At 41.3% G+C, this 20836-nt stretch overlaps 2 protein-coding genes across 2 annotated transcripts in view; one reads left to right on the plus strand and one right to left on the minus strand.

Annotated features, from left to right (window-relative positions):
• GALM (galactose mutarotase) overlaps positions 1-12318 on the minus strand; it is a 47265-nt gene extending 34947 nt beyond the window's left edge. Inside the window, exons 1-2 of the mRNA XM_006909663.3 lie at positions 11883-12318; positions 3906-4060 (exon numbers count right to left, since the gene is read on the minus strand). Of these exons, the coding sequence (XP_006909725.1) occupies positions 3906-4060; positions 11883-12072 (345 nt within the window). The 5' untranslated portion in view covers positions 12073-12318. The remainder of the gene's footprint in view (positions 1-3905; positions 4061-11882) is intronic.
• Positions 12319-12393: 75 nt separating this feature from the next.
• HNRNPLL (heterogeneous nuclear ribonucleoprotein L like) overlaps positions 12394-20836 on the plus strand; it is a 68863-nt gene continuing 60420 nt past the window's right edge. Inside the window, exons 1-2 of the mRNA XM_025045074.1 lie at positions 12394-12532; positions 14924-15067. Of these exons, the coding sequence (XP_024900842.1) occupies positions 15002-15067 (66 nt within the window). The 5' untranslated portion in view covers positions 12394-12532; positions 14924-15001. The remainder of the gene's footprint in view (positions 12533-14923; positions 15068-20836) is intronic.

A 20836-nucleotide genomic window follows, 5' to 3' on the forward strand; every position in this document is an offset into this window, starting at 1 on the left:
TTCTTCCCCTTCTTTGAGACTTAAAAAAATCTCAGCACCACATTCTGAGCAATAACTATCTGCTAATAGTATTAAAAATAACCTTAATAAATCAGCCCCCCTCTCTCGAGGGTACTATTTACAAATATTTATAAAAAAACACCACGAGGTTATCTGTGTTCCCTGGGCAGAGTTCCAAACAAATAAGAAAGCCCTCGTTCCAATAGGTAGAGTTCTCGCTCACAAGTCAAGAGTCCTGATTTGGGGCCAGGTTTGTCCCTAGCTCACTGACTTTGGACTTCAATCCTATCCATAAAATAAAGGGTTTGGAAAAAAAATGAGCTGGAAAGTTTTTTCTAGTTCTGGAAAATATGATTTTAAGAGTTACAAGAAAAATATGAAGAAAAGTTTTCTGAATCTTGGATTAACAGTGATTTCTCTCAACGTTGCCCTAGGGGCTCCAAGATTACACTTACGGGAAGGGAGTTTCCATTATGAGCCAAGGCACTTTGCTAGAAACTTCACAGACATTATCTTATCTGTCTCAGAGCTGACTTAATGTAGATACCATTATCCTCATTTTGTGATGAGAGAGCTGAGGCTCAGAAAGGATAAATTGCTGGTCCCAGGCCACATAGCTAGTAAGACAGTGGATTTGAACCAAGCAGTCTGATCCTGTTCCCTTATTTTACACTATCAAAGGACAAGGTGTCCAGAGACACCCCCCCGCCCCCAGTCCCTTTGGGGAGCCCTGGAGTCACTAGTAAAAGTATCTCGCAGACATGAGACTTCCATTTGTTGAGTGCTCACCAGCCACTGACCTGGTACTTTACATAAATCATTTTCCAAGGTAAGAATCTGGTGGAACCAAAAAAAAAAAAAATTTTTTACATCTTTGTAGGTCAAAATAGTTGAACAGTGGCAATTTCATATGGCTCCAAGTAATGTTATTAATCCCATTTTGCAGATGAGCAAATTAAGTTTAGTAGAGTTAACTTGCCCACTTCCACCCTCCACATCCCAGGGGAGTGGTGTAGAACCCTTTCAGACTTCATGCCTACTGTTTAAGGGGGAAAAAAAATCTTGTTTAAAGTCATACATGTAATTAGGGACAGAGCTACGATTCAAACTCAGGCCTGGCAGCCTACACTATTCCACATCTTAGTTTCAGTGGATGTTTTATTCAAATCTCCATTTTCAACATAAGAGTTGAGGCCAAACACTGTCATTCCAAATGGACTTGAAACATAAAACTTCTGTGGGACAGAGAAATGGCCTATGAGCCCAGGCTCTGCCCCGCCTCCCCCCACTCCTGGCATGGCCTGGATCTCTCTCATTGACACAGCATTTGCCAGGAAGGGGAGCCCAGCGGGAACGGAGGTCTCTGCCTACACCTACGGTGAAAGCAGCTGGTATTTAAAACAAATTCACTGACCTTAGTAAAAAATTTATTTCGCACCCTAATTATCTCCCAGAAATGTTGAACTTTCAAGACACTTTGTGCTGGCTGGAAAATTACTGCTTGGCTATCGCCCATGGGAACATAGGCTATCCCACATGGGAACATAACATTCTAACAATAAGCCTTCTGCTTCTGTACCCCCGCTTGCATACCCGACCTGTGGGTCGACAGGTAATGAATAGAAGAGAAATAGACCTTTGTGTTTAGACAGAATGAAGAATGGAATTTTAGGCTTAAAAACCCTGTACCTCTACATTTCGGGGCTGCTTAATTTGTGGTCTGCGTACCCCTGGCAGACCCAGCCGGCTGAATAATGAGTGTTTTTCCTATAACTCACTGATTTCTGGTGGTCCGTGTGTCTTTCGGGGGCTGGCGGCTACAACAACTTAAGATGTAAAGTCTGTTATATGTGTGATTAAAGAAAGGAAAAAAGAATCCCCCAAATGGAAAATTTTAGGAGTAAAATATTTGAAAGAAAATGTTCTTAACTTGCTATCTAGTTTTTCTCCTTTAGAGAATGGAGATACGGAATGGAAATATTTTCATGTAAAGTGATATTATCAGACAAGTAGAATTCCACAGATGGTATAATTCCTATTCATGGAAGGATTTCCCTGACCCTGTAGTTTTCAAATTTCCAGACAATTTCCGAATTTGCACCTTTAGGCCTACTTATACAATTTCTAATCCTCTCGGTTTGTTCAAATTTCATCTTTTATAAAAATGTATTGACATAAATAGAAAAACACAGACCTCCAAACCAGCAATTATTCAGTACCCGTTGAGATCAAACACAACTTAAAATGAAGTTCATCTGATACTGCTCATGTTACTATGTCAAAACATACTGTTCAAAACTTCCAGTGGCTCCATGATAACATTCCAAGTCTTTCTCCACCTCTCTCAGGGCTGTTGCAAAGTCATTCTCTCCAATATCCACATATTGACTATAATGCTATCCTTTCTTCAAGGGCAGTTCAAATCCCACCTCCCCAGTTGCTGTTAATTTGTCCATGCCCAGTTCCTCTGTCACTGGTGTCTATATTGTTGTCCACCTATAATAGTTATTTATGGAAGGGTCCCACCCCCTCACTATATTGTGAACCTAAGAAATCCCTATCCTGTTACGCTCCTCGGTTCACAGAAGGGGCGCAGTAGGCACACTGCATTCAAGGATATGTATATATGTATATTCATTATTTGCTATGTTTATACAGGACATACATGTTAAGCAACACCACAGACAACACCGATGTAGAATAGAGGAAGCATTAACAAGCTAGAACAAGGTGCTGTTCTGAGGATCCTGTGAAGATCCTCGTCCTAACTTCCTCTGGTTGGGGTTTTCCTATAGACCTGACATATTCTAGAGATGCTCTGCCTTCATGCCCCCCTGGGATGAGGTGTCCCATCATTGAGGAGAGGGGGCTGATGGGGCAGTCTACTTCTAGGAAGCTGGAGGGACAGGGGAAACAGAGTGACCAACTTCCTTCAACAGGGCAGGTGGTGGTCAGAAGCAGAAAAGAAATTGTGACCCTTAACTGTCATACATGTCCCTGTCTTCTCTGGCTCTTCTCTAGGAATAACCTGGGTGATAAAATGTAAAGTTTAAAGGAAAGTTAACTACCAAAAAAATCTCCCTCACGGCCTGAAATCAGACTAGTAAGAGAGTCACTGGGGGTGTTAACTAGCAGACTCCCACCCAGGAAGCAGGAGGCCAGGCATTCCCACCTCAGGGAGAAGCTGTTTGACTGCTTTGCTCTCCTAACCTTGTTTTTCCAGGGATTCACTTGGGAGTTTTAGTGTGGAAAGGGGGTTCTGGGGGGAATCTCGGGTAATTTTGAGGCATGAGGCACTTCAGTGGAAGGGTAGGCCTGGATACAGCACCACACTACACGGGAAGGGGGCTTCATGACAGATACAGGGAGGTGTGTTGCATTGGGGGCACCCATGGTGGTGGCCACGGAGGACACCAGCAGTTGTAGTATAGGAATGAGGGCTTCAGGCCTGTCAGCCTGACTTAGGAGTGATTTATCTTTTGGTGATAATACAGGGTTCTAGTAAGGGTGACAGATAATCTATTCAAATGCTTTGTTTGGTAAATGGTTAGATATTATCTTTAATCCATTTTCTCTCGTGCCTAAGGTCAACCCAACTCCTTGATCCCAATGCTATGAGAAAGTCATTCCCTAGTCGTTCCCTGTCCGTCCTAAGTTAAAGGTGGCCATCTTTTCACTTGGGGTTCCCCTGCCCATTATGGTCAGATGAGCTAGAGGAGGATGGGTCCTAGAACAGGGCCAGGGCATCTGCTCCCCCAAACCATGGGAGCAGCCTCTTTCCCATATCACTTTTCCAAACGCATTTGCTCCAGGGCCTGGAATTGTGCCTGGCAAACAGAAGGTATGCCTGATGGCACTTTGTGAAGTATGCCAGGTAAGGACAATGTCCAGTGCCCCCAACTCACCTTATCAAACCCTCTTAGTCCTCCATGCAGACTGTTGGGCCCGTTATTAACAGCCAGCTTATACTCCTTCCCGTCCAGCATGAACGTCCCTTTGGCAATTCGGTTGGCTACCCTGCCAACCACTGCTCCAAAGTAGGGCTGCTTCTGGAGATACCCTGCAAGAACATAGGATGACAGTTTTTAAATTTCAAACCAAAGGTGAAGCTCACACTGCTACCCACTGCTTTCTTCTGAGGGAATCTACAAGTAGAACGTGGGCACGTCCAGGTCCTCACGGAAGCACGGAAAAATGGCGTTCTTTACAGATGACCATTTCCTTTTCCAAAAATAATAAACAGTTTTAAAGAACTTTATAAGGCACAAGGAAGAAATAGAAGCCATCCTAATTTCATCATTAGAGAGAATCACTGTTAAAATTCTTATATATCTTTCTGTCTTTTACTATAGGCATATATGTGCTTTTCTTCTTTTTATAAAACTCTGGTTTTAGTATACATGCTGCTGTATAATCTGCTTTTTTTCTAGGCCATCAATTTTCTTAACTATAAAGTATATTTTTGTGCAGTCTGGAGAAAAACTACCTTATCCTTTTTTCTCTTTTTATTTTTTTTAAAAATCATACAATTAGTATATGAAAATACCGTTTAAAGAGTGTTAAATAATACATAATTATATAGAGTAGGCTTGCCAGAGGAAATACAGGATGACCAGTTAAATTTGAATTTCAGATAAATAATGAATAATATATTAGCATAAGTATATCCACATTATTATTATACATGGCACATATTTACACTTAAAAATATTTTTTTTAAATCTGAAATCCAAATTTAATTGAGCATCCTGTATTTTTATTTGCTAAATCTGGCAACCTTAATAAAGAGTAAAACATGATTATATGTGGGATATAAACCTAAAAGCAACAAATGAACAGGGCAGAGACTCATGGATATGGACAACAGACTACTGGTTACCAGAGGGGGAGGGAGGAAGGGCAGGTAGACGGGGTAAAGGGGGTCAAATATGTGGTGATAGAAAGAAATCTAACTATGGGAGGCGAACACACAGTGTAAATATATATATACGCCTTACTGTTAAAGTGTACGGCTGAAACTTAGTGGATTTCATTAACCAATGTCACCATAAAAATAAATAAATAACAAGTAAAACATGAAAGCCTCCCTTCACCTCTCAACTCCTCTCCTTCCCGGTAATAACCACTGCTAACAGTTTGGCATGCACACTTCCATTATTTTTTGTTTGTTTTTAGTTAACTACATATGAGCACAAAGAAATATACAAACACACATATTCTATATGAAGAGAATCATACTATACATTGTTTTGCAACTTTTCAGTTATCGAATGTCTTAAGATCTCTCCATGTGACTACATATCCATCTACCATATTCCTTTTGATGGCCACACGGCATATTGATGAGCATAAGCTGTTGTCAGCTTTTCGGGGGGGTGGGGGGAGGGGCTCTAAAAAGCAGTCTGGCATCCTTGTATTTACAGCTTTGTGCACGGGCATATTACAGTACTTTCCTTCTCTTTAAGTTCCTCTATGTTATAATCTTTTCGTTTAGATGACAATGGCAGAGCTTAAGGTTTGGAGGTAGTTTATTTTTTGTATTATCATCAAGATTACTTTCTATCCTATTTTTCACTTGGATACTCTAAGAATTCCATTCCCCTTTCCTGTGGTACTCTGTATCCATCACATCTACTGTGGGTCAGAAGAGTATGCAATTCAAGAATATGAACTATTTTACCATGGCTGAACTGCTCTCAGGAGATGGACCCTGAACTGATTAGGCCAGTTACAGGCCATAGGATCCCATTACTCAACTGGCTGGTCATAAGTGAAACCTAAATCATTCTCTTCTGGGTCTTTCCTGGTTGACTGATGTCCTTGCTAATCTGAGGACCTTGCTAATCAGGTCCTCAGAGTCCTGCTGATAGATGCCCATAGTAGCTAACATCTGTTGAGCACTTCCTAAGTCTCGGCTAACTCTCTAAGTGCTCTACGTTTAACTCATTTCATCCTCAGAGTATGTCTATGAGGTAGACACTATTATCCTCAGTTTATACGTGTGGAAGCTCAGGGCAGAAAGGTTAAGAAACTTGCCCCAAACACATAGTCAGTTGGTAGCAGAATCAGGATTTGAACCCAGGCACTCTGGCTCTTGAGCACCTGTTCTTGAGCATCACATTATTTGGAAAGCACAACACTTTCTGGTTAATTGACTTTACTTACCTCCATCTCTTAGCACAGGCCAGGCACTCTCCCCACCAGCTCCCAACTCGCTCCCACCCTCTGCTCTTTCTGAAGTTGTAGCTTTAAAACCCCTTAAAACACCAAAAGGAGTCCCAAAGGGCCAAACAACATTTTCTTGGTTTTGCTCCATCTGCTTTTGTTTTTGTTTTTAATAGACTTTATTTTTTTAGAGCAGTTTTAAGTTCACAGCAAAATTAAGCAGAAGGTACAGAGATTTCCCATATACCTCCTGCCTCCACACGTTTAGCCTCCCCTATTATCAACATCTCCCACCAGAGTGATACATTTATTAGAATTGATGAATCTACACTGACACATCATCATCATCCAAAGTCCATAGTTTACATTAGGGTTCACTCTTGGTATTGTATATTCTATGGGTTTAGGCAAATGTATAATGAATGACATTCATCCACCATTAAAATATATGGAATGTTTTCACTGCCCTAAAAATCTTCTGTGTGCTGCCTATTCATCCCTCCCATCCTCCTCACCCCTGGCAACCACTGATCTTTTTTACTGTCGGCACAGATTTGACCTTTTCAGAATGTTATATAGTTGGAATCATACAGTATGTAGCCTTTTAAGATGAGCTTCTTCCACTTAGTGATAGGCATTTAAGATTCCTCCCTGCCTCTTTGTGGTTTGATAGCTCATATCTTTTTAGCACTGAATAATATTCCATTGTCTAGATGTATCAGTTTTGCTATATATTCACCTGCTGAAGAACATCTTGGTTGCTTCCAAGTTTGAGTAATTATGAATAAAGCTGCTATGAACATCCATATGCAAGTTTTTGTATGGACATAAGTTTTTAACCAAGGAGTGTGATTGCTGGATCGTATCGTTAGAATATGTTTAGTTCTGTAAGAAACTACCAAACTGTCTCCCAAAGTGGCTGTAACATTTTGCATTCACACCAGCAATGAGTGAGAGTTCCTGTTGCTCCACAGCCTCATCAGCATTTGATATTGTCAGCGTTCTGAACTTTGGCCATTCTAATAGGTCTCGCTGTTGTTTTAATTTGCTTTTCCTGATGACATATAATGTGGGGCATTCGTTTGCTTTTCAGGAGCTCAAAAAAGTGAAAAGCAGAATTTTGTTCAAAAATTATTTGGCTATATCTATTTTTGACTCTTACCTGGACTCATTCAACAAGTGTAAACTGAGCCTTTACTCCCTTTCAGCCATAGGCTTAGCAACAAAGACAAACCCAACAGCAAGGCTGCTGCCTCATGGGCTTGCAAAAATTCCTGCAGAAGGGACTACTTTTAGCTAGTTAATAAGTCCAGGGAGATAAGAATTACTTGTTGCTCTTTGGTTTAGATGAAGAGTTTTTAAAGGTTAAACCATAAAGAGCAGAAACCACTGCTCCCAAAGCTCTTAGAAACAAATGGATTTTATTCTATCCTCACATGTTACTAAGCTTTTAGATCAAATCAGAATTACAAAAAGGGACAGTCCCCAAATTCTGAATAAGACATGACTAAAAAGGTTATTTGGAAATACAGAAAATACTGTTTTCCACAAAAAAGGACAAAGCTTCTAAGTCAAACCACAAATCCAGATTTAATCAATTGCTGATGTGGGCTAAAGGGTAGTGGAAACGTTTGTCCCTTTTTCTGGGCAAAGGACTGGTCAGAATACATTAATAAATGCGTAATCATGGGGTATGTGGCCCTTTCCACTTCTCTAACATCCCAAGGATTGTAGCTGTGACATCTACCTTGAACTGCCCAAACCTTAGCCAGGGTGCCCTAAAGTCTCAAAGAAAATTGCACACTAGTTCCAGTCAAAACCTTCACACCCTGAATGACTTTACTTTGGCTTTCTGAGGAAAACAAATGTTACTTTAATAAGCATTTTAAACATCCCAGATATTTTATATATTTTGAAATGGTTACTGGTTGTCACAGAATCTCCATGCCATTTTCTGCAGATTTAACAAAGTAAAATAAAAAGTTCAAATAGTGTGAGGGAAGATATTTGGGGGCAAAGGAAGGAAGGAGATAAAAATTTTAATTGTTCACCATAGTTAGACATCATCACAGCGCAAAGCACATTCAATCATCATTATCCATTTGTTTCAGGTGAGGAAATAGGTCTGGAGACGTTAAATAACTTGTCCGAGGTCACATAGCTTTAAGGGACAAAGCAGATTTAAACCAGGAATCCTCAATGCTCCGGTAAGGGCACGCTTGGGCGTCTGTAATACTAAACTGAAGCTCTAAACTGGTTCCTTTTCATCTACCTTCTTATGAACTCAGGTTTTCTAAAAGCACTAAATTTATTTTTCTCTAGTTTTTTCGATAATGGCTCTCATGGTGGTAATAGCTGAGTATTTGGTGCTAACTGGGGAGAAGATGAAGGGGAAGGAATCCTATGGATTGTGTGGGTAGGTTGTTTATACTTGTTGATTCTAAGCAAATATTCTCATCACAGGTTTTGAAAGAAGTCTAATGACTGCATGTGGGACATGCAGAGGAAAAATATTTTAAAATATTTTAAATGTAAAAAATAACAAAGAAACTCACAGGAAGCATGACTGATTTTTTTTTCCAGCCTGTAACTGAAAGATCGTATGATTTACCTCTTTAGTATTCTACAGAAGAAAGATCTCATTTTCCCAGGGAGAAACTGAACCATTCTGACCTCTGGTCATGGCCATCATCCAAGCAGTTTATATAATCTATCTGGGAAAGTAGAGATAGTTCACATCTAATCCAACAGTTATAAAAGGACCATGTCTTGCGGAATTATCCATGCTTAGCTCTTCCCCAGGATTCAAAGCATTTTTGGGACATGGCAATGAAAGTAACTTTTTACTCTGTCACACCTTATTGCTTTATTTGCCTCAGTTTGTTTATATAACATACTCAGACATTCTTAAAGGCTATATAGTGAAAATTAAATCTTCTTCCTACCCTGTACCCCAGCTACCTAGAGTCCTTGCTTAAAGACAACCCCTTTTGCCAATTTCTTTCTTTCTTTTCTTTTCTTTTTTTATGCCTATAGCAACTAGTCTTCCTAGGTGGTCTCCCATCCAATTACTAACCGGGCCCGACCCTGCTTAGCTTCCGAGATAAGATGAGATTGGATATGTTCAGCCAATTTCTTAACCTGAGTTTTAATACACTAGAATTGATCAAAATAGTGCAGAGCACCATTTCGTACTACAGTCACGCATGGCTTAACGACAGGAACATGCTGTTAGGAGATTCTGTCATTGCGCAAACACCAAAGGGTGCACTTACGCAAACTGAGATGGTACAGCCTACTAGACACCTGGGCTACATGGTATTCCACTACAGTATGTGCGAGCTGACGTCTACCCAAATGCCATTATGCTGCATATGACTATATTCTGATTGAGGCAATTATGCTTTTTGTTATGACGTATATGAAGTCTTCTTTATCTTTGGTGATACTAAAAGAATCTACAAAAAACTGAAGCACAGGGCCTTAAATCAGGAACAAGGGGCTGTCTGCAATAACCTTGATGGCTGAACTTATTAGGAAGTATTATTAGATACTCTGAGGGCTTTTTTTCCAACTTCTCTTTTGAAAACAGCTTGATTTCCTTTTAAAAATAATTAAATTATCTAAATTATAGACTAGGAATGAAAATGTCTCTCTCAGTCCAGCACCTAGAATATTTTAGATGCTTTTTGTGAAGCCTGTGATGCATCCTGGTTAGGAAAATTTTATTTGACTTTCTCAAGAGACATTAATAACTTGGAGGGTAAGACAATACAAGACGGATCAGTATAATCTGAGTGGGTTAGTTTTTTCCCTCTTTTAAGAATATTTAAGGATAATTCTTTCAGCCAGACTCCCACAAGAGCCATAGACTCATAGAGATAATTGTATAAATGCCCTCATAAAATCAGCACTTCTATGCCTGGTGCTTCCCGGATGCCATGTCATCATTATACCCGTTTCATATGAATTCTAGAAAAATTCCAGAGATACTTTGTGCTTTAAGATTTATGTGACTCACGTCAGAACTAAAAATAGTAAGAATTGATTGTGTGTGTTTGTGTGTGTATGGGAGGAGGGTAGTTACCTCCTGAATTGATGATAGGCGTAGATGGACATGAGATAAAAGCAGGTGCTCTTAGCTTATCATTTCCAAAATTCTTTATTGGCTCTGCAATTAAAGGCCATATATTGAACTGTTTGACATCATGGGCAATTTTGTACCAGTCAAGTCTCTTTGTGGTTGTTTCAACCTAGAAAATGGTGATGCTATTAACACAGAGAGGTGACTTAGCAAAATGGTTCTAAAGAATCCTCTTTTGTCACTTGTCAATGCTCTTGCCTTCTGACTTTGAAGATAGATGTGAACCCCCATCCCCATAAATTCACGGGGGCTTGGAGAAGGAGGGCAAGTGGAGCTGATTTTCTCTAGGGTAGGGCCCTGCACCTTTCTACTCATGAGTCTCCTGTAATAGACTTGCTGAAGTTACCAAAGAAATTCTGCTGAGTATTACCTACCCCCTCTCCAAGCCAAGCTATGGAAGCTCCAAGGTAGATAAAGACAACCAGAGGGCAAGGAGTAGGATCCTCAGGAATAGTCTTGTAATAATACGATCTGTTAAGAATATGGAGAGAAATTTTTAGTCTCCTAAGGGAAAACCAATACCAAGGGTTTTCTGTTGACTTCCAACCATGAGACATGCTACATATTAAAGAACCAAAGAAACAGAAAAAATACATCTGAAGGAAAACCTCAAACCTCCTCTCTAGCAGATTTTGTTCACACCCCTACACTGAGCAGAGGGTATTAATTCTCAAGCAGTCTCCTATTGCCAACTTTATTTCAGATTTCATTTTCTGTCTAGTTACACCCTAGTGCCAAGAGAGCAGTATGTACATTGTCATCTGTTGCAATCAAACTGCAGTTGTAATTATTTATTTACATAATTACTTGGCTAACAGCTATGTCCCCAGCTAAACTGCAAGCTCCATGAGGGTGGGGACCTTTTCTGTCTCACTGAATGAGATAACTGAATTAAGTTTTTAAATGCATTAATTAATACGTGATCTTAACTGTCCACAGATTCCAGCAGAATAAAAGTCCACCCTAGTTAGAAGGAGACTTCATTTCTAGACAGTGAGTAGGTAGGTATTCTGCCTTCCATTCCCTACCTACAGGGTTATTGAGCAGCTACGGGGTGCTGGGCACTAACCTCTCTAGACCTAAGTGGATAAGCTATCTGCACTCCCAGCTATTTGAGACAACCACGCCTCAAAGAATCTGATCAAGAAAAAAAGGAAGTAGAAGAGGAGTCTTTGATTTTCCTTCTTCCGAAAGGGCACAGGGAAGGAGCTGGGAGCCACACCCCCTCGCATTTTCCTCTCCTGCCCTTCCAAAGATCAGGCAGTTCAAAGGTCGCTCCAGAGTTGCTGGAGTTCTCGCTTACATTTACTGACTTTTTAAATTAACTGAGGCAAAGCCTAAGTGGATAACTAGAGGTCAAGTCCTATAGCTGTTTCCATTCAGTCTGTCTTTTTCCCAGCACGGAATCGCAACACAGCGAGTTAGTGGGATCCAAGCATTCCTGACGGTCCCAAACAAAAGTCCCAACTCAGGTCCTTCCCCTGGGTCCCTGCTCCACGAGCAGCCCGCCCCCGGGGCGTGTGCGCGGTGGGCCTGGGGCCGGCCAAGCGACCCAAGGCAGAGTTCAACCCACCTTCCAACTCAGCAAAGCCGAGGACCACATCTGAGGATCTGCCCTGCCTGTCCTTGACTTCCAGAGCTGTGATAGTGCAGCCCCAGGAGATGATGTCCACTCTCAGCAGGTCTGACTGCAGCTGGAACTTCTCCACTGTCCCTGCCCCTAAGGGCAGGTCTCCAAACACGGCTCTGGTCACCGAAACCATGGGGAAAGCTCAGGGTGTGCTGCTACTTCTGGCTTTTCGAACTCCTGAGCCAAACAAGAACGACAGGAGTTTACTGGAGAAGGGGCGGGAAACAGCTCAGACTCCTCCTCTTCCTTGCCTGGATTTAGGGAGTGACCACTCCTGCAGAATTTATCCTCTGGGGCGTTTCTAAGTCATTCCTTTACCCGAGGGTAACCTGAAGGCAAACTTTCCAGCCAGGCTTGCAGTTTTTTTCCCCGTTGCTAATCCTGGCTGCATTGCATGCTGGGAATGGTAGTCTTTGAAAGGTGAAATTGCACTTTGGGTCCTGTAGTCTTTCTAACCCCAATCCTGAATCTGCAGGATTCTACGCTGTTCTCGGGCAGTGGTTCTCAGCATGCGATGAACTAGCTGTTCAGTAATGTTGGTGGCTGACTTTCAGATAAAATGCTGGAAAATACAGAGAGCAGAATTAGGGACGGTGAGACGGATCTTGGGGGGTGGGGGGAGGAATTCTGTGGGGGGAGGAATTCTGGTTCAGAGGGGAAAGAAGTACAGGGGTTGTTTAGAGAAAGGGTAAATAATTGCAGGCCTCTCGGCACACCCTGTACACTAAAGATCCATTTTGTTTGTCCCACAGGGCAGAGCCCTGGACATATTTCTGCTGGAGCCAGTGCCCAAAGTCTCTCCTGGCTGGCTGCAGGCCTGAAGTAGCAGCCTAGACAAGCTCAAAAATAGTCAAGTGTATATGGAGGTGATCAGAGGCAACCTCAGCTTTCTTTTCTTCAGGGGACTGGTAAAGAGTACCTACCCACGTTGTTCCTGAAGTTCAAAGTTTCTTTAAAAAGGGATTAAGGCAACAAATATTTATTAAATTCCTCATCAAAGTCAGATACTGTACTTTTATTACCTTCTTTCCATAAGCAGGGAAAGGCTTTAAGTATGTGCTGCTGGGAGAGGAAAGACACTGAGGTCAATAAATAAACCTCATGCTTTAGTGTGCCTCAGACGCATGCGAAGAGATTTTTAAAATGCATATTCTCAGGCCTGTCTCTGGAATTTCCGATTCTGTGAGTCCAGGGTGAGACTCAGGAATCTGCCTTTTTCAATGTTTCCAGGTTACTCTAATGCAGGTTAAATGAGACCAAACTTTGAGAAATATTGCTCTAATTTTTGATGCCTAATCTCAGGGATTTTTTTTTTTCCTTCCTGAAATAGGCTTGGATGACAGAGGACTAAAATAGAGTGACTACAGGCCTTAATAGGATTGTCAGATAAAATACAGGAGCCTGTGTTTTTGCTAAATCTGGCAACTCTAGACAGTACTGGGCCTAGGAAGGAAGGGAGGATGTTGGAAGCCTAAAAACATGTTTTTCTTGACTGCATACTCATCTTTGCTTGACACTGCTTTTGGTTTGGTTCCGAAGTATTTCAGAGGGGATCCAACTAGACTGTGGTGAGTGCCAAAAGCATCTATGATTAGGAAATTGGGAGAATTGGGATCATGTTCCTGGAAGCAGATGCTAATAAAACAACCCATCTCTCAGCCCTTTGTGTAGTTGGAAGGAATATTTAGCATTCTTGCCACAAAGCCTCGATTCTCATTCATGAAGCAGGGGAATTCTGATAGCAAAGGAAAATGAGAGCTTGCAATAGGCTTCAGCGAAGTGTAACATATAATAACAAAAAGACCCAAACAAGTCAAATTACAGACTGCACCACACTCATACAATAACTGATAGGCACTCTTGTGTGCTGCTTCATCAGAAATTCTCATAAACTCTGCAACCCTCATCAGCCCACTTACCATTTATGGGTGCTTCGTACACAAGCCGTTTTGGCAATGCTGTGTTAGCAAGGATATCTTAGAGTCTTTTCTGTGAGCAGGAAGACTGCATTTTCTTTTCTCAGCCGCCAGTTCTCAATGTTCTGCCAAGCTTATGTTGTCACAGAAAGAAATAAATGCATTGGAATGGCCAAAGCCAAATGTCACTAGGAGAGGTTGTATAGCTTATCTTGGTAGAAAATGAAACAAACCATGATGTCTAAGATGTAAGGAGTACACTCTTGATTTCATTTTCTTTTCGCTTTTAACGGTTTAATATATTGAGTCAAATAGGACTACCTTCTGCTAATGCAGCTGTCAGGCACAACCCTTGATTTTTCTTACTAGATTAGGTCAGAAACAAGGTAATAATCTTGATAAGGAAGCATTGTCAAATTCTAGGAGGTATTTATTTTTGTTTTTGAATAGAGGCTGAGGGTGAAGGTATGAGATAAAGGGAGTAGGAATTGTGACATTTACATTAAAGGGGAGTTACTTAGAGTGGATACCTTTTCTTTTTCCCAGAGGTGGATACACAGGTGAAGAATAAGGTCTGTCCTGTTCTCAGCAAGAGATTAGTCCCCAAAGTTGAATGCAGAGGGCCAGAAATGAGGAGATCTGAGTGCTGGGACCCTGGGCTTCATCTTCTCATTCTATACAGAAACTGCAGGTGTGCTGTTCTTGGGACTCAGGAGACTCTGGGCCCATAGATTGCCAGCTCCAAAGCCTTAAGCCGTTGTCAAGCTGCTATGAGGAAACTTTGAGATATAATAATAAAAACAACTCACAGTACCTCAGAGTTTGTCTGTATAAAGAGACCTGGAAGAGATTCTTTCTAATCAGGTTGATATCTTACCACCTTCCTGTTTTCTTGTTGTTTTGAACTCCAGTAGTATTTATTGTCAGTTTTCTTCACTGGGTACTCAGCATGCACTGTCTTATCTTTCATTTTATTGTTGTTCTTGTTTACTCAACTGTTGGCTTCCTGATACAATATTTTGACATATGTATTTTTTATAACCCAAACATCACTGTACTTGATTTCAGATGAAAACTTCTTGTATTTGGAAGCCGGAAATAACTGGAAGAATCCCATCAAGTTCATGAGAGGTAGAATTCTTCACAATGCAATCAAACTCTATTTCATCAACAATTTTGGAGCAGCTGCTGGGGAAGGCATTATGGGAGCAGGTGAGAAGTTACTGAGGAATATGGCGTAGATGTCGCTGTATGACGTGTTCTTTATTTGTCAAATATTCAATAAGTATGTGCTAGGCACTCTGCTGGTTGTATATTGATAAGTAAAACATGATCCTTACCTTCAAAGAGTTTACAGTCTAATGTGATATAATGTTCATCTCTATCCTCCATAAGAACTTCAGTAAAATCTTCAAAATTTATTACCGGTACAAGCAGGATGAAACAAAGTGTTGGGACTGGCCTCAGAGTAGTTGGAATTTCAGGGCTGCCCAAAGATGATCAACCATATTAGGATTATTTCAGAATTCCCCAGCACCAAGCAGAGTGACTGGCAATGTTAGATGTTCACTAAATAATTATTGAATGAATGCATGATACATAAATAAATACAGTGTTATAGTGGAGCAGACCTGGGTTTAAGAGGCACCAGAATTTACTGGCTGGGCAATTTGTTTAACTACTCTGAACCTCACTTTCCTCATCTATAAAATGAGAATAATATCACATGATTGTCCTATCTGATTATTATTAATTGATTGCTAGTAAATATATAGTGCTAAAATTTTACTGGGTACCATGATAAGTATCCCTGTAAGTCAGACACTATTACATGATACAGAAATCGAAACTTAGAGAAGTTCAGTAACTTGCTCAAGGTCACATGGTTAGTAAGTCAGGAAACCAAGATTTGATCCCAGGCAGCTTGACTGTAGAGATAGGAGCACTTAACCACTTCCTTATTATATGTTACCTAATATTGTGGTCAGCTGAGAACATGGATTCCAAAGCACCGTATAAATTCTAATACATTGCACCAATGTAAAATGTTCATCTTCTAATTCTTGTGGTAACTACAAATTTTAAAAATCAGTTTCTGGAATTAGGTCACATTTAGCTCAAAAGGGCATTGCAGCTGCTTATACTATCAGGGTAACAAGGGTCCAAGGAGAACAGCTAGACCTTGACCCTGGAAATAAGGCACTCATCCTCTCTGGACCTATTATATATTCATTCATTTATTTGTTATTAAGTCTCCTGCCAAGAAGATGAAAGCTCCAAGAGAGCGGGCCCTTAAACTGCTATAGCCCAGTACCTAGAACAGATTAGTAGGTCACTGAAAAATATTTGTTAAATAAATGTTTGGATACTAGAAGGGATGTGAAGCATCTCTCATACAAAGCTGGTGAAAATCTTAATCGATAAACCACTCCGGAGAACTACTTATCAATATCTAATAAGGCCAAATTGCAGTTAGCTCAGCAATGGCACATGACCTAGCAATTGTATTCCTTGGAATATACCCTAGATAATCTTTTGCATATGGACATAAGAATATCTATAGCAGTATTATGTGTAAGAATAAAAATATGGAAACAACCTAAGGTCCATCAGTTGAAAAACAGAATAAAAAATGTGATATATCTATATAATGGAATATGACATAACAGGAAAATGGATGTACTAGGGTCCCACAAGTCCTCAGGCATGACTTTTGTAATTACAATGTTAAGGGAGAAAAAAAAAAGCAATAATAAGCATGTTTCTTTTTCTTTCTTATTTTTTTCCAAATCAGACCTTTGAAAATTTACTCTTTGATTAGTTAAGATTAGGTTTGACTGCCTGTAAGAGAGATCCAAAATAACAGTGGCTTAAGAAAGTATACAAGTTGATTTCTTTCCTAAGAACAGTCCAGAGATGGGTATGTTAGGTTCTGGGATTTTTGCCTTACTTGCAAGCTAATAAACTGCTGTTTCACAGATGCTGGCTGAAGGCACAGATTTCTAGGTCTGAGACAAAGGATCTTATTACTCACTATATAGCAAGCCGATGCACATCATGTTTTTGCTGATTCCCCATGCCCCCCAAGACCCATGGAGGTAACCAAGTTGGACACTAAGCACACAGTGGGTTTGCATTACAACTAGAATCTACCCCTTTTATAGTAAGTGGTAAGCAAGCCTCTTCTTTGTCTGAGAGATGATGTTAACTCATGCCTTGAGCTTGCATTGCAAGCTCAGTCTTGAGAAATGGTCCACTAAAGAGAGGTCAGCATTATACATTCTTGGTATACCCAAAAAGGCTGTTCAGAGATGCTCAGGGCCATGGTAGATCGCTTCTCTCAACAGGTGGTCCAAGGTTAGTATACTAGTTCTGCTCAATGTGGTCATCTGGGATGTAGGCTCCCTCTAACTTGTTGTTTTACCATCTGTAAGATATGTCCTAAAGTCCAGTTGGCCAAGGAAGTATGCCACCATGTCCACATTTAGAACAGCAGGATAGAAGAGAGAAAGTGAGAAGAAGCAGTGTTGGAGAAAGAACAGGCTCCCTTCCTTAAAGGACACATCCTGAAAGTTTCACACATTACTTTCCCTCATACCCCATTGGCCAGAACTTACTCACATTATTATATAAAACTTCAGAATAGGTTGAGAAATGTATAATCTTTATTCTAGGGGTTCTATTAATATAGTATGAAAGAGAAGGCATGCGAGCATAAGTAGCACTCTGCCATATACTTTATTAAAGTTGTTAGTATTTCAATAAATACTTTCCAGGGACTTTGGAGGATTTCTAACAGGTACCACGTTCCTCCACTCTGTGTACCTAATGAGAATGTGAGCGTGTGGCTTGGTTGTCTGGTTGAAGCCAGATACCTGTAAGCATACCTCTGGGATGGGACTACAGGTATCAGATACACTTCAGGCATTGCCTGAGGCGCAACACAAAGGAATCAGATGATTTCCGGGGATCTGGAAGAAGACAGGATTTCTACTCCAGGCAATGGTAAATTTTTGAGTGTGGAGCTAGAGACTCCAAGCATCAAGGTGGCAAGATCTGAAAGAGCTCTAGTGGGAGACGTTTATTATGCCAGAGGGTAGGTAGTGTGAGGTGGGAACCACTTTGATGGTGATGGCTTTGCCAAAGGAAGAAGAACCCAAGCCACAGAGGAATTCCTCCTTAACTCTCAAAGAACTGGCTCCCAAGAAGGACATGGAGAACCGTAGATCAGTCAGCATAGGACGTGGACTGTTTGTGTCCTGGAAGAGGACACTGAGCTAGAGCTGGAGGGAGGTATTTTCAAGAGTCAGTATTGACCCAGTATTGTTATAATAAGAAACTTTCTGGGGACAAGTGACTGGGAGCTGCCTGGGGTGTGCTCCTGACTAGTGCCCAGCTGAGGCCCTGGGGATGACTTTGCAGCTGGCAGGTGCTCTCCACTAGTTAATGGTGGTGCTGCAAAACATCTTTTTAGTGCCAGGGAAGCTTCTCCTTCGTGGATGATTTGCAGCTCTGCTCAGAGTAGAAGCATTTGGCCAGTGAATTCTACTTGGACTTCTACAGCACATTGGACCTCAGTCATGTCCCTTGATTAAGTGCCATCTCTTACTAAATTGACCATGTTTTCCTTCCTGCAATTGGCTAAGACAATCGTTGGCCAGGCTGACTTTGTGTTGCGCAGCGTCCTAGCTGAGGAAGTCCTGTCGAAAATCACCACATATATTTTTTAAAAGACTAAGAATGAGACCCCTTTAAACGGTTTCAGGTGTGCCAGCAGGTATACCAAGATAGGAGACATTGATTGGTAAAACTATGCAGTTTCTCTAGGAGGAGAGGGAAAAGAAGGCGAGGAAGGGAGGGGAGGGGATAGCATTTTAACAACAAATGCTGGGACAGCAGCACAGCTGGCACCTCAGGCATGAAGCCAGGACAGTAAAGTCTGCTCAGCAAAACCTCTGCCTGGACACTTGAGACAACATGCTAGTGGAAATTTTTTTTTGCAGTGAGTTTTTTTGCAGCAACTTTGGGCCACAAGGAAAGGCTTGTCTACTAATAAATAGCCAACTAGAACTAGGGCAAAAAATCTAGCTAGATGCAAGGGGTCTGGCAGACACCTATGAATAGGTTTCAAAGATCAAGAAGCAGCTCAGGTGAGGTCCAGCCAGAGTCAAGGTGGTCAGCAAGTCCATAAGATGATTCCAGCAAATGGGCTTGCACCCTACTGTAGAGCAGGCCCGTTGCTCCTTGGCCCGTTAGAGACTGTCCACTAGCTGTGGTGTGGATTACAGTTAGCAGATTGGAGGCCTGTAAGCAAATTCTGCCTTCTTTTTTGTACACGCGAATGGGGAAAATTTCAGTCCCACTTCTATACCTTTTCAAAAGATTAACACTAAATTTAGGTCAGACAATCATAGTGGAATTGGTGTTTCTTCTGAACGTAACCACATTCTAAAAAGATATGTGGTTATACAAGGGCCAGGTGAAGTCAGAAAGAGACAAGACGTGATGGGGCCCCTGTGTGTTTTTTTCTGACACTACTTCTGACACTAAATTTATGTTGTTTTTACACACCCTAGCCAATTCTGTGACACCAAAAGGGTGCCCAACAATTCAATTCAATTCTGACATTATCTACCTGGAGATAGGGTCAAATCTCACCAGTTAAAGGGCTCAGTCCCACAAGACTGTCCCCAGCTCAGACAACAGCTGCAAATGGGATACCCAGGCTACCCACACTTCTGCCCAGCAGCCAACTACAAATTTGCGAGTTCCCCCAAAGTCCTCTCAGGTTGATAATTTGCTAGAATGACTCACAGAACTCAGGAAAATACTTTACTTACATTTACTGATTCATTATAAAGGATATAACTCAGGAACAGCCAAGTGGAAGAAATGCATAGGGCAAGTTCTGAGGAGTGGGGTGGGGGTGGGGATTGCTGCAGAGCTTCCGAGCCCTCCTCTGTCGTGCCATCTTTCTAGCACCAGAATGGGTTCACCAACCCAGATGCTCATTAGCATAAGATATTCTTGTCACTCAAGAGATGTTAAGGGTTTGGGGGGTTCTGTGCCAGACCAATTTTTTTTTATTATACCACAGCCCTCAACTGGCCCCCCCACCCCACCCCATCCACTGTCTACCAGAGTAACCAGGTCAAAAGTGAGAAGGGAGGAACTTCCGGAAAGGGCAGTGACTCTCAAACCTTAGATGCACATTAGAATATTCTGCAAAACTTAGAAATGTAGGTTCATGAGTCTGAATCTCAGTGACTCAGTGACCCTCAGTCACTGAGGAAGGGACAATGCGGGTATCTCCATTTTTAATAAACTCCCTAAATGATTCCCATGCTACCTGAAGTTTGAGAACCATGGAGTAAGCATTTCTTTGAGTCCCCCTCCACCCACAACACCACTCCTTTCTAGAAGCATGTCTAATCATGCCCTGAAGGAAAAGCCCCAAGTCTGACTGCAACTTATGATCTTCCCCTGATTTAAAGACAAGGAGGAATTACAACTGAGTACACAGGACCTTTAGGTGAAGCAGGATTTTATGATCTGGAGATTCTGCCTCAGGCTAGAGTCAGAATTTCAGAAAAAGAAATCAGGATTAACATTAGTCGGTGTCTGCTATGTGATGTGATGCTAGGTGTTTTTATGTAGTTTGCCTGTGAGGAGATATAACTATTATTATTTCATGGCTCAGAAAACTAAGAATCAGAGAAGACTGGGGCCGAGGAGGTATGGCTGGTATTCTAATACCTACCTCAAAATGGTAAATAATTAAAAAGAACACGTTGAGCTGGTGTGACTAGTTGTGAGTTGGAGTCGCTGCAGCCACAGTGCAGAGTGTCAATCATTCTTCAATGCTAGAAATCTCAGTGCTGATAGGTAGCTCTATGCTACCGAGTATGAAAAGCTTCAGTCTGCAGACGCTACTCACTGAAGCAGCTACTTTCTCAGAGCCTCCCTGGGAAATCACCAGTC

This window comes from Pteropus alecto, unplaced genomic scaffold, assembly GCF_000325575.1.
Source record: "Pteropus alecto unplaced genomic scaffold, ASM32557v1 scaffold131, whole genome shotgun sequence".
NCBI lineage: Eukaryota > Metazoa > Chordata > Mammalia > Chiroptera > Pteropodidae > Pteropus > Pteropus alecto.